Raw genomic sequence first — 15,309 nt, forward strand, 5'->3', positions numbered from 1 at the left:
GCAGCACGTGGGGGACAAATAAAGGAGACAAGGAAGCAGCAAAAACAAAAAAGGGACACAGAAACTCACCGGCTGCAGTATGCTGCTGCTGCTTGCCGCCATTTGCTGCGGAGCTCTAGGGCAAAGCCATCCATGTGGACTCTTTGCTGCTGCCGCTGCAGCTGCTGCTGCAGCTGCTGCAGCACAGCGTGCTGCTGCAGCTGCTGCCTTTCGGCCTCAGGCAGCGTCTCCCCCGTCGCAGCGTCCGACGCTGCTGCTGCTGTTGCTGCTGCTGCTGTTGCTGCTGCTGCGGTTGCTGCTGCTGCTGCTGCTGCAGCAGGAAGACACGTGGCGCGGTGTCTGTACACCCCAGCTAACCGGCTGCGCTCTACTGCAGCAAGCAGCAGCTCCCGAGCCTTGAGGCCTCGATAGGACTGCAGCAGCAGCTGCACTACGGCCTCGTTGCAGCTGCTGTCAGCTGCAGCAGCAGCAGCAGCACAACAGCAGCAGCACAGCAGGGCCACTTGCTGCAGCTCAAGCGCCGCACGAAAGGCCGTCGCACAGAAAAAGACAAGCAGCAGCAGCAGCAGCAGCAATAGCAGCAGCAATAGCAGCAGCAGCACACGTGGTAGCAAGACAGCCGCAGCAGCAAAACGCTGTTGAGACAGGGGCAGCGCAGCTGCCGTCGTTACCTGCTGCTGCACTTGTTGCAGCTGCTGCAGTTGCTGCAGTTGCTGCAGTTGCTGCAGTTGCTGCTGCTGCGCCCCACACCCGGCGCTGCAGTTCTTCCAGGGGCAGCAAATCGCGAGCAATATGCTGCTCGACAAAACATAGGGCCCTGCAGCAGCAGCAGCAGCAGCAGCAGCAGCAGCAGCAGTGGTAGAAACGTTTTGTTTCTCATAGCAAAGCGGACTAAGACACAAAAGGTTTGGCAGCAGCAGCAAGAGAGCAGCTGCAGCAGCATATGCTGCAGCAAAATCATCGCTGCAGCAGGAGCAGAGCACAGCAAGCGGCAGCACCGGAGATGAAGTAACAGCAGCAGCAGCAACAGCAGCAACAGCAGCAGCAGCAGCAGCAGCAGCAGGCACTGACCTTGCGTATGCCCCGCACGAAAGAGCAGCACGAGACAGCAGCAAAGGGTCGAGTTTGTCAAGTGTATTTTTAACAGCAAGCAGCTGGTGCTGCAGCAGCTTTTGCTGCTGCTGCAGCTGCAGCAGCTGCTGCTGCACTGCCGCCTGCTGTGTGGGGCTGAGGCTGCCGCTGGCTGCGCAAGGCCTCATCTCCACAGTGGGGGATATTGCTGCTGCAGTTGCTGCTGCCGCTGCTGCTGCTGCTGCTGATGGCCCTGGAGAGGCTGCTGGGGTCTCGCTGCGTGAGAGCTGCTGCTGCAGCAGCTGCTGGCGCTGCAGCAGCAGCGGCAGCTGCTGCTCCTCAAGCTGCCGCCTCCACCGCGACAGCTTTTGCAGCAGCGAGAAGACGGCCTAATCGCAGCAGCAGCAGCAGCAGCAGCAGCAGCAGCAAAGCAAGTGCAGCAGAGTTGTGGCGACAGCAGCAGCTTCTGCAGATACCCTGCCCGTTTGCTGTTGCTGCAGCAGCTGCAGCAGCAAACAGGCGGCAGCAGCAGCAGCAGCAGCAAGCACAGTAACGAAGACAACGGCGACGTCAGCACAAGCGGTGGCGAAGGCAGCAGCAACATGCAGCAGAAGCACGAGCAGCAGCACAGCAGCAGCAGCAGCAGCTCAGCAGCAGCAGCTCGGCAGCAGCAAGGGACCTGAATGGTCGACGCGCTGTCTGCAGCAGCTGCCTTTCGCTGTTGGTCATGGTGCTGCTGCTGCTGCTGCTGCTGCTGCTGCAGTGTCTGGCGCTGCTGCACTTCCGCCGTGGATTTGTTCTCGGCTGCAAGCTTGCTGCTGCTGCTGCTGCTGTTGCTGCTGCTGCTGCTGCTGCTGGTCCTTCTGCTGTTGCTGCTGCGCTGCAGCTCCGTCGCGACAAGCTGCAAAAGCCTCTCGCTGAGAAGTTTCCCTGCCTGCAGCAAGGAGCGCAGCAGCGACAGTAGCAGCAACAAATGCAGCAGCAGCAGCAGCAGCGCAGCAGCAGAAGCAGCAGCGGCAGCAGGAGCTGAGGCGAGGTCGCAGCAGCAAGACCCACAACAGCATGAACGAGGGAAGCTGCTGCAGCTGCGCGCTGTGCTCTCAGTACCAATACACTCAGCAGCAGCAGCAGCAGCAGCAGCAGCAGCAGCAGCAGCAGCAGCAGCAGCAGCACCTGCTCAGGAGTTGTTAGCCGGGAAGACAAAAAAGCCTCAGTAAGATGAGGCAGCAAAAATGACAGACAGAAAGGCAGGTGCAGCAGCGCCAAGTCGCATGCGCGGAAAATCTGAACTCGTATGCTGCTGCTGCTGCTGCTGCTGCTGCGGCTGCTGCTGCTGGCTGCGCCGACTCCTTCCTTCTGATCCTGTTGCTGCTGCTGTTGCTGCTGCTGTTGCTGCTGCTGTTGTTGCTGCTGCTGCTGCTCGAGAGAGGTCAGCATCCAGTGGACGAACGACTGTAGCGGAGAGTTGATAGCCGCACCGAACGTGCTGCTGCTGCTGCTGCTGTTGTTATTGTTGCTGCTGCTGCTGCTGCTACCGCTGCTGCTGCTGCTGCTGCTGCTGGTCTTGAGCACTTCATCCGTAGTTGCTGCTGTTCCGTGGCCATCGGCTTTGCGTTTTCTGCCTCTCCCCGTCTCTTTCAGTCCAGAACTGCTGCTGCTGCTCCTGCTGCTGCTGCTGCTGCTGCTGCTGCTGCTGCTTCTGCTTCTGCTGCTGCCCGTCCAGTGCTTGTAGGCGCTGCTCGCGTATGGCAGCAGCGCAACTTTTGCTGCTGCACTGAACAGCTGCCTCCACAGGAAGCAGCGGAAAGGATCTCCAACAAAGGGGTTGTCTCCAGCTAGCTGCTCTTCCTGCTGCTGCTCCTGCTGCTGCTGCTGCTGCTCCTGCTGCTGCGGCTCCTGCTGCTGCTTCTGCTGCTGCTGCCGGAGAAAGGCCCGGTGCATCCGTGGAAATACTTCGGCGGCCCTGCCTGAAGCCGCAGCAGCAGCAGCAGCAGCAGTAACAGCGTACATGAAACATTGCAGCAACTGCCGCAACAGCAGCAGCAACAGCAGCAGCAGCAGCTGATGCATCTAATGCAGCAGCAACTCCGCCGCTTTCCAGAAGCCGCGTGCTAGTAAAGGACTGCTCTAGACGAAGCAAAAGGCTTGGCCTCAGCAGCAGCAGCAGCAGTAGCAGCAGTAGCAGCAGCAACAGCAGCAACAGCAGCAGCAGCAGCAACAGCAGCAACAGCAGCAGCAGCAGCAGCAGCAGCAGCAGCAGACCAGGGCTGGAGTGAACGTGCAGCCCAAGGACGTTGAGGAGCTCCTGCGCAGTTCTTTCTGCTGTTGAAAGATGCAAATGTGACAGCAGCACTTGCTGCAGCAGCACAACTCCCAGCGTGCCGTCAGCTGATATCTGCCACCTGCTGCTGCTGCTGCTGCTGCTGCTGCTGCTGCTGCTGCTTCGTCGAGGACGCCCGCTGCTGCTGGAACCCTTCGTCGGCTGCAGCTCCTGCTGCTGCTGTTGCTGCTGCTGCTGACTGCCGGTGGCAGCAGCACCGGGTCCTCTCAGCAGCAGGTCAGCTACGGCGGAGGAGGTGGGGACCCTGCTGCTGCTGCTGCTGCTGTTGCTGCTGCTGCTGCTGCAGAAAGGCTCAAGGTGGCCCAGCACCTGGCAGCAGCAAAGTGGCAGAGGGTCTACAGAGTGCGCGAACTCTGCGATGACTCCCTGCACACTAACAGCAAGGGCTGACAGCAGCTGCTGCAGCAGTTGCTGCTGCTGCTGCTGCTCCTGCATCTCCTGGGAAGGCAGCAACGACGCTTGCTGCTGCTGCTGCTGCTGCAGCAACAGCAACTGCTGCTGCTGCTGCAGCAGCAGCGGCACGCTGCAGCACCGTACAATCTGTAACAAACACTTTGCTGCAGCAAAACGTGTCAAGTAAGGAAAGCTGTTGCTGAGGAAGGCCCCCACGGCGCAGCAGCGCAGCAGCAGCAGCGGCAGCTGCTGCTGCGCATGCAAGTAGTCGCTTCGCTGCTGCTGCAGCTGCTGCTGTAAGTCCTCCAGCTGCCAGGATGAGGAATCGGGGCAGCAGCTCGTGCTGCTGCTGCAGCTGCTGCTGATGATGTGCTGCTGCTGCTGCCCCTCGAGCAGAAATGCAGGCAGCAGGCAAAAGAACTGCAGCAGCCGCAGCAGCCCCGTGTGCTGCTGCTGCGACACGAGGCTGCTGGTGCTGCTGCTGCACTGCTGCGTCGCTGCTGCTGCTGCTGCTGCAGGGTCGCAGGGCAGCAGCTGCTGCACTGGAGGCAGCACTGGCGTGCAGGCAAAAGCAGCACACAGCAGCGGCAGCTGCTGCTCATCAGCTGCTGCAGCATCTTGAGCTTTCGACAGCAGCAGCAGCAGCAGCCTCCAGACTTCGCTGCAAATTTCCTGCGACGCAGCACAGCTGCTGCAGCAGCACTCTGCTGCGCTGCTGCTCCCTCCGCTGCTGCTGCTGCTGCTGCAGCAGAGGAGCTGCTGCTTTGCATGCAGGGAGTACTGCTGCAGCTGCTGCAGCAAATAAGGCAGGAACCGCAGCAAAGAGGAAGGAGAAAAGGCAGCAGCGCAGCTGGACATACACCGCAGCACAGACACTGAATGCTGCGTTGCTTCTCTGCAGCAATCGAGAAATCCCAGCAGCTGCACAGACACAGCAGCAGCAGCACAAGCAGCAGCAGCACAAGCAGCAGCAGCAGCAGCAGCAGCTGAGAGGCAGCGCGGCGCGTGCATTCGGAACGGCAGCAAGGACAGCAGCACGCAGTGAGTAGCAGCAGCAGCAGCACACCGCGCAGCAACAGCAACACAGGAGGCAGCAACAGCAGCAGCAGCAGCAGCAGCAGCAGCAGCAGCAGCAGCAGACCTTCGCTGTACGCGTCTCTACAAGCTCGCTGCCTGCAACATTGAGCAGCAGCTGCAGTGTCTTAACAGCAGCAACACTTGTGCCAACCCCTCCATTCGCTGCTGGCAGCTGCAGCAGCAGCAGCAGCGGTTGCTGCTGCTGCTGCTGCTGCTGCTGCTGAAAGGCCGGCAGCAGCAGCTGAAGCGACACAGGAGGAACGAACAAGCGGAGGAAGCTGCGGCGGTACAGCAACGCTGCTGCTGCTGCGCTGCTGCTGCTGCTGCTGCTGCTGGGGGCCACGAGGCAGAGCCTGAGGACTTCAACTACCTAAAGAGCAGCAAAATAAAGAAAAAGAAAAAAAGAAATAAATTAAAATTAAAAAGACAAAAGAGAAGTTAAGACAGAAGAAATAAATTAAAATTAAAAAAAACAAGAGAGAAAAAAGGACAAGACAGAAGAAACTGAAGCTACAGGTAAAGCAAAAGGATATACAAAATGCAGCAGCTGCTGCTGCAGCATTCTATGTGCAGGCGCAGCAGCTGCTGCTGCTGCTGCTGCTGCTGCTGCACCTGCAGCAAGTGCTGCTGCACAAAAGCAGCAACTGCCTTCGGTCCAGCCAAGACGTTTTCTGCCTGCAGCTCCCGCAGCAGCAAATCCACAGCCCTGAAGCAGCAGCAGCAGAAGCAGCAGCAGCAGCAGCAGCAGCAGCAGCAGCGGGGGCTTGGCAGCTGTTTTTGCTGCAGAGCAGGAAGGGGTCAATAATCCTGTTTTGGGCTTGCTGCTGCTGTGGTGGTCTCGCTGCTGCTGCATTCTTCCTGCTGCTGCTGCTGCTGCTGCTGCTGCTGCTGCTGCTGCTGCTCACCTCTGCAGTGTGTCGATGCACCGCAGCAGCTTCTCCCGTGCTGCTTCTTCGCCTCCCCTGCAGCCTGTAAGAACAGATGCAGCAGCAGCAGCAGCAGCAGCAGCAGCAGCAGCAGCAGCAGTGACAACTGCAGCAGCACATTAGCTGCCGCAATCGTACACCCTTCAGTGAGGCAGGAAGCAGCATTTGATGCTGCACTACTGCTGCTGCTGGTACCCCTCCTGTTGCTGCTGCGCTGCTGCTGCGTTTGCTGTCGCTGCTGCTGCTGCTGCTGCTGCTGCCTGAGTGCTCCTGCAGCTACTGCTTACATGTTGCTACAAAATGTGCACATCGCAGCAATACAAAAAAGAGGATTTGCTGCTGCTGCTGCTGCTGCTGTCGCTGCTTTTGCTGCTGCAGTACCGCAGCCGCAGCGTTGCTGTCGTCGCTCTGAGCAGCGCAGCTGTTGCTGCTGCTGCTGCTGCTGCTGCTGCTGCATGCTGTTCCGAGGGCTCTTTCTTTGTTGCTGCTGTAGTGAACATGCAACAGCCGAGCAATGAATGCTGCTGCTGCTGCCGATGAAGGCAGCAGCAGCAGCAGCTGCAGAATTAAGCCATCCAGTGGCGGTAGCTGCTGCAGCAGACCAAGTCCCGCTGCAAGCACCAACAGCAGCAGCAGCAGCAGCAGCAAGAGCAGCATACTTTTTCAGCTTCCAGGTACAAACGGCGCAAAAAGCCAGCAGCACCACCACCGAGGCCAGCAGCAGCAGCAGCAGCAGCAGCAGCAGCAGCAGCAGCAGCAGCAGCAGCAGCAGCAGCAGCAGCACAGCCAAAGGCATACGAGGCGGCGACGCGTTTGCTCTCCAGGATACGACAGCGAAGCGAAACGGCAGCAGCACTCCCAGCAAGAGTTGTGTCTCTGCTGCTGCTTCTTCAGCAGCAGCAGCAGCAGCAGCAGCCATTGCAGCAGTGGCATTAGCTTGCTGCTGCAGCTGCTGCTGCTGCTGCTTGCTGCGAAGCAGCAAAAAGCGCCTCGCCAGCGACTGCTGCTGCAGCTCCCCAGACACCAGGCGATAGCTGCGCGACCCCAGAAGCAGCAGCAGCAGCCCCCCTTTGAAAACAGCAGCAGCATCTCTTTTGCTGCTGCTGCTGCTGCTGCTGCTGCTGCTGCTGCTGGCGAAAGACAGGGAGGCTCTGCTGCTGCGCCAAAACAAACTGAAGAGACTGTCGATGCAGCAGCCGCCGCCACACGCGTTTGCTGCTGCTGCTGCAGCAGACACACCCCAGCAGCGCAGCAGCAGCGTCAGCTGCTGCAGCCGCTGCATTAGTGCAGGCGTTGCAGCATTGAACCAAGCAGGACTGCCCCCATGTGCTGCTGCTGCTGCTGCTGCTGCTGCTGCTGCTGCATGCAGCCGCCGGAGCAGCGAGCGAAGAAAGAGAGCAGCATCAGCAGCAAACCAGGCTGCTGCTGCTGCTCCGTTGGGGTGTACATGCACTCGATAAGGCAGAAAGGAAACGAGAGGAGTTCCTAGTGTCTGCTGCTGCTGCAGCTGCTGCTGCAGCTGCTGCTGCTGCTGCTGCTGCTGCTCTTGCTGACTGACCGCAGCAACCGCCTGCTGCAGGGACGGACTGTGCAGGCAGCAGCTATCTACAGGCTGCTGCAGCAGCAAATCTCCCCGCTGCACTGCAGCAGCAACGCGAGGCCTCAGGCGCGCAGCAGACAGCAGCAGCTGCAGCAAAGAGCTGCAGCGCAGCAGCAGGCCCCCGCTGTCGCCGGAAAAGGACATATGCTTCATGGCAGCAAGTGCAGCAGCAACAGAAGAGTTTTCTGCTGCTGCTGCTGCTGCTGCTGCTGCTGCTGCTGCTGTTGCTGCTGCTGCTGCTGCAGCGCCAGAAGAAGCAGCCGAGAGATGCCGCTGCAGCAAAGGAAGCAAATGTTTCGGCCCGTATATCCAAACCAAGTCGGCTCCCGCGTTGCTCATGCAGTTGCTGCTGCTGCTGCTGCTGCTGCTGCCGTTGCTGCTGCTGCTGTTACTGCGACTGCTGCTGCCGCTGCTGCCGTCGTCTAAAGAAGTAGTCAAGGCGGGGAGCAGCGCCGGAGCAGCAGCAGCCGCATCTCGCCCAGCTGCTGCTGCTGCTGCTGCTGCTGCTGCTGCTGCTGCTGCTTGGAGAGCTGCAGGAGTGGCAAGCAGAGAAGACCGCAGCAGCTGCAGCAAAGCCCCAGGAGGTGCTGCATCTGCAGCTGCTGCTTCCTGCTCCCACAGCTGCAGCACGAGCTGCTGCTGCTGCGCCTCCTGTAGCAGCAGCAGCTTGTCGGCTAAAGGAGGCAGCAGCTTCAGCAGCAGCATAGGCGACTGCAGCAGCAGCAGCAGCGGGGCTTTCGCTAGTTGCTGCTGCGGCTCTTCCAATAACTTCACCACCACGTCGTTTGTGCTGCTCCTGCTGCTGCTGCTGCTGCTGCTGCTGTTTTCGGAGCAGCAGCACAAGTCCAGGTGCAGGGAGTCAGCTCGAAGCGCAAGGTGCAGCAAAAGCCAAATGGAGACAGCAGCAGGAGAGAGCAGCAGCAGCGTCAGCAGCGGCGGGCACAGAGCCTGCTGCGCTCGCCTGCTTTGCTGTTGACGCTGCTGCACCTGCTGCAGCAGCTCCTCCTCGTGCGTGCTGCTGCTGCTGCTGCTGCTGCTGCTGCTGCTGCTGTTCTCGTCGCCTGCTGCGTTGGTAGCTGCTGCAGCAGTCTCCAGAGGTGGAAGAGCACCAGCAACAGCGGCGGCACTCGCTGCTGCTGCTGCTGCTGCTGCTGCTTCTGCTGCTGCTGCTGCAAGAGGGTCACTACACGCAGCTGCGCTGCGGGGCAGACACTGCAGCAGGCACTTGATTTGCTGCTGAAGGCTGTGCTGCTGGCGCAGCTGCAGCAGCTTGCTGCAGCAGCAACACAGCAGCAGCAGCAGAGGCAACAAGGCCTCCAGCTGCAGCAGCTGTCCTTCCTCTCGTGCTGCTAGGCAGCGCTGCAGCAGCGCGGAGTATGGAGCCTCTGCTTCTACTGCTGCAGTTCCTGCTGCTGTTGCTGCTGCTGCTGCTGCTGCTGCTGCTGCTGCTGCTGCTGTCAAAGAGCTGCGGTACATCTGCAGCGCTGGCAGCGCGAAGGGGAGGCCGCAACCCCTGCAGTTTGAAATTGCTGTTCCTGCTGCTGCTGCTGTTGCTGCTGCTGCTGCTGCTGCTGCAGATTCAAAGTCAACTGAAACGCCGCATGCAGCACAAGGGGGCAGGAGCTGCAAGCCTGCTGCTGCTGCTGCTGCCGAGGCAGCTTGTGCTGCTGCGACTGTCGCTGCAGCAGGACGTGTAGCAGCTGCAGCGCTGTGAAGCGAAGGGCTATCAGTAAAGACTGGCGTTGCTGCTGCTGCTGCTGCTGCTGCTGCTGCTGCAGGGCGCAGCAGCAAGATGTCCCGCATTTCCTCCTTTGTGACCAGCGGCGAATTGCTGCTGCTGCTGCTATCGCTGCTGCTGTTGCTGCTGCTGCTGCTGCTGTTTCGTGCTGCAGCATCCAGCAGCAAAAGCGGCAGCAGCTGACCTGTGGCTTCCTCCAGCGCAGCAGCAGAAACGCCAGGAGACAGCAACAGAGCCCTGAAAAGCACACGGCACCCCACACAGCAGCAGCAGTAGCAGCAGCAGCAGCAGCAGCAGCAGCAGCAGCAGCACATATTCAATTCAACCAGACACTAAGAACTGCAGACAAAGCAGCTGAAGCTAACAGCTCTGCTTCCTGACAAGCCGCACCTTATAAACGCAGCCAGCTTGTCGCTGCTGCTGCTGCTGCTGCTGCTGCTGCTGCTGCTGTAAGTTCCTTGGCCGTTATGCGAAGAGGGAGCAGCCGAGATGCTGCACTCGCTGCTGCTGCTGCTGCTGCTGCTGCTGCTGCTGCTGCTGCTAACTTTGCAGCAGACAAAGAGCCTCCCCACTGAGCGGACAATGGCCGCCTGCAGCACCGGCAGCGGAACTCTTCGGCTGCATGAGCAGCTCCAGCAGCAGCAGCTGTTGCTGCTGCTGCTGCTGCTGCTGCTGCTGCTGCTGCTGCTGCTCCGTCGCTCCTGAAGCGCTGCTGCGTAGCAAACGCAGCAGCTATCACATTCTGTGCTGCTGCTGCTGCTGCTGTTTGCCTCTTGGGAAGCAAAAGCCTTGGACACTGCAGGAAACACCTGCGAACAAAACAGCAGCCGCAGCAGCAGCAGCAGCAGTGGAAACAGCAGCAGCAGCAGCAGCAGCAGCAGCAGAGCCTCCTTGCTTTTGTGTGTCTTTCATTTTTATCTTCCTGCTGCTTTACCTTCTCCATAAGATGCTCCAGCGCTTCTGCTGCTGCTTCTCCTCCCATTGCCTCGCAGTGCGACAGCAGCAGCAGCAGATGCAGCAGCTGCTGCCGCGGCTCCAACTGTTGTTGTTGTTGCTGCTGCTGCTGCTGCTGCTGCTGCTGCTGCGCCTTCTCCTCTGGACCGACAGCGAGCTGCAGCAGCAGCAACAGCAATGGCGAGGCAGCAGCAGCAGCAACAGAAGCATGTTTAGATTTCCAAGGACGCAGCAGCAGCAGCAGCAGCAGCAAGACAAGCATTTAGCTTCTTACCCTCAATGCAGTATAATGGATAGCAGCAAGCCTTCTTCTGTGGCTCTGAGTCAGCAGCAACACGAGCTCTTCTCCAGGGTCTGCTGCTGCTGCTGCTGCTGCTGCTGCTGCTTGCTGCACTTCGGCAAGCCTTGCTGCCAGGGAGAGGCTAAGGTCCGCAGGCAGTTGCTGCAGCAGCGGCCAGACACACACCCAGTCTAGACTGCAGCAGCAGCAGCAGCAGCAGCAGCAGCAGCGGCCAGCAATAGCCGCAGACGAACTACCCGCAGCAGCAGCAGCATGTGCCAGACACACACCCAAGCTCGACTGCAGCAGCAGCAGCAGCAGCTGCAGCAGCAGCAGCAGCAGCAGCCAATAATAACCGCAGAAGAAGTACTCGCAGCAGCAAGGGCATGGCTGCCCGTGTCTGCTGCTGCTTCCGCGCTGCTTATTTTATCCTCTTCCGCTGAGGGCCAGTACGTTGCTGCTGCTACTGCTGCTGCTGCTGCTGCTGCTACTGCTGCTGCTACTGCTGCTGCTGCTGCTGCTGCTGCGTACCTGCACGAATGCAGCGAGCAGCCCACTGCAGCGCAAGGCTTTTGCAGTGTACGTACACCCGGCAGTCGCTACGTGCTGCGCCCAGTAGCAGCGGCCGCTGCTGCTGCTGTTGCTGCTGCTGCTGCTGCTGCTGCTGCTCTCCAAGTAGGAGCAGCGGAGCTAGTAGCAGCAGGTCCGCCTGCTGCTGTGGTGCTGCAGCAGCGCAGAGCCACTGGAAGGCCTCAGCAGCCTCTGCCACCTGCGCAGCAGCAGCAGCAGCAGCACAAATATTATTCAACAGATAGTCATGAATACAGCTGCTGCTGCTGCTGCTGCTGCTGCTGCTGCTGCTGCTGCTTGCATTGTCGCACGCCTGCTCCCATGAAGACGCAGTAGCAGCTACCTTCATGTGCAAAGGCGCAGCAGCGAGAGCAGCAGCAGCAGCAGCAGCAGCAGCGGTAGCAGCAGCAGCAGCAGCAAATAGTTTTCATACATGTGTGAGCTTGGTGTCACATAACTCCGCTGAAGCCCCCCACCAAGCAGCAGCAAATTGCTGCAGCTGTTCTGCTGTTGCCTTGCCGCACACCCTTAAGCTGCTGCTGCTGCTGCTGCTGCTGCTGCTGCTGCTGGACTCTGAAATATAAAGGAACAAAGGCAGCAGCGCTGCCAGCTGCTGCCGCAGCTGCTGCAGCAGCGAAGGAGGCAGCAGCTGCCGGCAGCCGCTGCTGCAGCTGGGTCCACCACCCGCTGCAGCAGCAGCAGCAGCGGCTGCTGCAGCAGGAGCTGCAGCAGCAGCAGCTGCTGCTGCTTCTGGAAATAACAGCGCATGCAGCCCTGAGCAAAGCTGGAGCTCCCTGCAGAGGGCACAGCAGCACGAAAGGACAAGCTGCTGCTGCTGCTGCTGCTGCTGCTGCTGCTCTTGCTGCTCTTGCTGTTGCTCTTGCTATTGCTACTGTTGCTGCTGCTGCTGCTGCCGTTGCACGATAATATTATGCAGCAGCAGCTGAGGCTGCATTTGCTGCTGGTGGTACTGCTAGTGCTGCTATTGCTATTTCTGCTGCTGCTGCTGCTGCTGCTGCTGCTGCTGCTGCTGCTGCTTACTGGCGACGAAGCAGCAGAGATGGGGGCTCCCTTGGCGCAGCCCAAGCAGGCAGCAGCTGCAGCAGCAGCAACAACGCTGCTGCCGCATCCTGATGCTGCTGCTGTTCGGCTTGTTGCTGCTGCAGCTGCTGCAGCTGCTGTTGCTGCTGCTGCAGCAATGCACAAAGCGCGCCTGCTTGCTGCAGCAGCAAAGCATAAGTTGAGTCTGCCTGCAGCAACAGCTCGCTAGCAGTAGCTGCCGCTGCCACAAAGTCGGCTGCTGCTGCTGCAGGGGCAGCAGCTGCTGCTGCTGCTGCTGCCGCTGCTGCTGCTGCAGGCAAAGTGCATATGTGCCGCTGCAGCAGCTGCTGCAGAGGCCGGCCCCCCATGAGCAGCAGCAGCAACTGCTGCTGAACCAGCACCGCCTCTGCAGTGTAGCCGCTCCACAGTCCGCTCCTGCTGCTGCTGCTGCTGCTGCTGCTGCTGCTGAGGTGGTGCAGCGCAGCAGCAGTAAGGGGGAAGAGCGGTTGCCGCAAGGAAAGTGCTGCAGCAAAAGGACACAGCAGCAGCAAAAGGCATGCAGAACTGCTGCTGGTGTTGCTGCTGCTGCTGCTGCTTCTGCTGCCGATGCCTTTGACAATTATATGTGACCCTTCGTGCTGCCCCTGCTGCAAATGCTGCAACTGCTGCTGCTGCTGCTGCTGCTGCTGCTGCTGCATTTGCTGCTGCTACGGACGTACATACGCCTAGCAGCAAAGCCTCTGACTGAAACGCATGCAGCCCCAAGGCGGGCTCTGCTGCTGCTGCTGCGATGGAGCAGCAGCTGCAGCTGCTATTCAAGCTGCCGCAACAGGAGCAGCAGCTGCTGCCGCTGCTGCTGCTGCTGCTGCTTCTTGCTGCAGTCCGCTGCAGCAACTGCAGCAGCAGCAGCAGGCACCGCACCCAGGGCTCCACTGTGAGCTGCAGCAGCTGCAGGGATGGCCGGCGCACAGCAGCAGCAGCAGCAGGTGCTGCAGCAGCAGCAGCAGCACTTCTGCTGCTGAATGGGGCAGACAGCAGCAGCAGCGACAACGAAGCCATTGACCTTCTGCTGTCTTCTCCGCCTGCACTCAAGCCAGCGCATTTTGCTGCTGCCTGCTGCTGCTGCTGCTGCTGTTGCTGTCTGGTAATGCGCTGCAGCACTGAAGCAGACTGGCTATAGGTCAGGAGCAGCAGCGCAAACAACAGCAGCAACGGCAGCTGAAAGCAGCAGCAGCAACAGCAGCAGCAACAGCAGCAGCAGCAGCAGCAACAGCAGCAGCAGCAGCAGTTATCTTACACAAGGCGTGATGCGAGCTTCTGAGCTGCTGTATCTGCTGCTGCAGCAAATCGAAGCTGCTGCGCAGCACTGCAGCACGAAGGTGCAGCAGCCGCTGCTGCACGGCTTCTGTCTGTGCTGCATCATGAGGCGCTGCTGCTGCTGCTGCTGCTGCTGCTGCTGCTGTCGTTGCAGCAGCTGCTGCTGCATCCGCTTCCTGCTGCAGCACTTCCCAAATGACCTTTTGCAGCGCACGGCAGCACTGGAAAAGCATGTTGTCTACTCCTCCGTTGCTGCTGCTGCTGCTGCTGCCATTGCTGCTGTTGCTGCTGTTGCTGCTGTTGCTGCTGTTGCTGCTGTTGCTGCTGTTGCTGCTGTTGCCATTGCAGCAGCTGCTGCTGCTGTTGCTGCTGCTGCCGATACGGTGAATGCGTGGTGCGTCTGTGTCCATTGTTGCTGCTGCTGCTGCTTCTGCAAGAAGCTGTGGGGAGGTGGCCTGTGCTGCAGCTGCTGCTACAGATGCTGCTGCAGCAGGAGCAGCAGCAGCAGCAGCAGCAGCAGTTGCTGCTGCTGCCGCTGCTGCTGCTCCTTCGCCAGTTTGCAGTGTACGGACAGCGCAGCCGTCGCCCTGCAAAACGAACAGCGGCAGCTGCTGCTCTGCTGCAGCAAGGAAGCAGCAGCAGGGAGATAAAGCTTTCCTTTCTGCTGCTGCTGCTGCTGCTGCTGCTGCTGCTGCTGCTGGTCTAGGAACCAGAGACAGGGTCCTCTCTTGGGCTTCCTTTGCTTCTGCTGCAGCGCTCTCCCGCTGCAGCTGCTGCAGCTTGGCTAGCTGGCGGCAGCACCTGTGCTGCTGCCGCTGCAGCAGCTGCTGCTGCCGCTGCAGCAGCTGCCGATACCGCTCAAGCTGCTGCTGCTGCTGCTGCTGCTGCAGCTGAATGGGGGGCCCCTGGCTCCCCCTGGGGGGCCCCCCATTCCCCAAATGCATAGCCATTACCTTAAAGAAAAGGGGTACACTGGAAGGTGTGCAACATGGCCAGCAGCAGCAGCACAGAGGCCTCTTCAGCGTAGCAGCAGCACAAAAGCTGTAGCAGCAAAAGTAATTAACGGTGCTACAGATGCTGCTGCAGCAGGAGCAGCAGCAGCAGCAGCAGCAGCAGTTGCTGCTGCTGCCGCTGCTGCTGCTCCTTCGCCAGTTTGCAGTGTACGGACAGCGCAGCCGTCGCCCTGCAAAACGAACAGCGGCAGCTGCTGCTCTGCTGCAGCAAGGAAGCAGCAGCAGGGAGATAAAGCTTTCCTTTCTGCTGCTGCTGCTGCTGCTGCTGCTGCTGCTGCTGCTGGTCTAGGAACCAGAGACAGGGTCCTCTCTTGGGCTTCCTTTGCTTCTGCTGCAGCGCTCTCCCGCTGCAGCTGCTGCAGCTTGGCTAGCTGGCGGCAGCACCTGTGCTGCTGCCGCTGCAGCAGCTGCTGCTGCCGCTGCAGCAGCTGCCGATACCGCTCAAGCTGCTGCTGCTGCTGCTGCTGCTGCAGCTGCTGCTGCTGCAGCTGCTGCAGCCGCACAGGCCACAGCAGCAGCTCCTTAACCTTGCAGTGTACGTACACCCCAGCCCCAAAAAAGAGCCCTTCAAAGTGAACCCCCAAAAGACCAAAAGGCAGCAGCAGCACTCACCCAGGGGCCCCTGAGGGGCCCCTAACTGGGGCCTCCTGGAGGGCCCCCTAGGGGCCCCCGGGGGCCCCCTGGGGCCCCCAGGGGCCCCCCGGGGGCCCCCTGGGGGCCCCCAGGGGAGCGCCGGGGGCCTCCCGGGGGGCCCCCGGGGGCCCCCAGAGGGCCTTTGAAGGCACGGGGACCCTTTAAGGGGCCCCCTAAGGGGCCCCTAAAGAAAGGGCCTCTAAAGGGTCTTTTTTGAGTTCATTAAATGCTTTCTTTTAAGCCACTAAAGGCTCCTTCTGCTGCTGCCAAACAGCCCGTATAAACCCCCACAGGGGCCCCACAGGGGCCCCACAGGGGCCCCACAGGGGCCCCACAGGGGCCCCACAGGGGCCCC

General features: G+C 60.4%; 1 protein-coding gene across 1 annotated transcript in view; it reads right to left on the bottom strand.

Annotated features, from left to right (window-relative positions):
* ENH_00070460 (hypothetical protein, conserved) overlaps positions 1-14,258 on the bottom strand; it is a gene marked incomplete at both ends in the record, with an annotated part of 17,979 nt that extends 3,721 nt beyond the window's left edge. The window contains 20 exons of the mRNA XM_013582542.1: positions 70-457; positions 672-817; positions 1,072-1,460; positions 1,751-2,005; positions 2,245-3,038; positions 3,334-4,726; positions 4,947-5,252; positions 5,495-5,588; positions 5,788-5,851; positions 6,096-6,419; positions 6,607-9,383; positions 9,537-9,955; positions 10,081-10,257; positions 10,375-10,542; positions 10,737-10,911; positions 10,968-11,149; positions 11,384-11,744; positions 11,992-12,698; positions 12,913-13,073; positions 13,289-14,258. Coding sequence (XP_013437996.1) covers positions 70-457; positions 672-817; positions 1,072-1,460; positions 1,751-2,005; positions 2,245-3,038; positions 3,334-4,726; positions 4,947-5,252; positions 5,495-5,588; positions 5,788-5,851; positions 6,096-6,419; positions 6,607-9,383; positions 9,537-9,955; positions 10,081-10,257; positions 10,375-10,542; positions 10,737-10,911; positions 10,968-11,149; positions 11,384-11,744; positions 11,992-12,698; positions 12,913-13,073; positions 13,289-14,258 — 10,250 coding nt within the window. The remainder of the gene's footprint in view (positions 1-69; positions 458-671; positions 818-1,071; positions 1,461-1,750; positions 2,006-2,244; positions 3,039-3,333; positions 4,727-4,946; positions 5,253-5,494; positions 5,589-5,787; positions 5,852-6,095; positions 6,420-6,606; positions 9,384-9,536; positions 9,956-10,080; positions 10,258-10,374; positions 10,543-10,736; positions 10,912-10,967; positions 11,150-11,383; positions 11,745-11,991; positions 12,699-12,912; positions 13,074-13,288) is intronic.
* Between the last annotated feature and the right edge of the window lie 1,051 nt (positions 14,259-15,309).

This window comes from Eimeria necatrix, genomic scaffold, assembly GCF_000499385.1.
Source record: "Eimeria necatrix Houghton genomic scaffold, Enh_scaff684, whole genome shotgun sequence".
Lineage (NCBI taxonomy): Eukaryota > Apicomplexa > Conoidasida > Eucoccidiorida > Eimeriidae > Eimeria > Eimeria necatrix.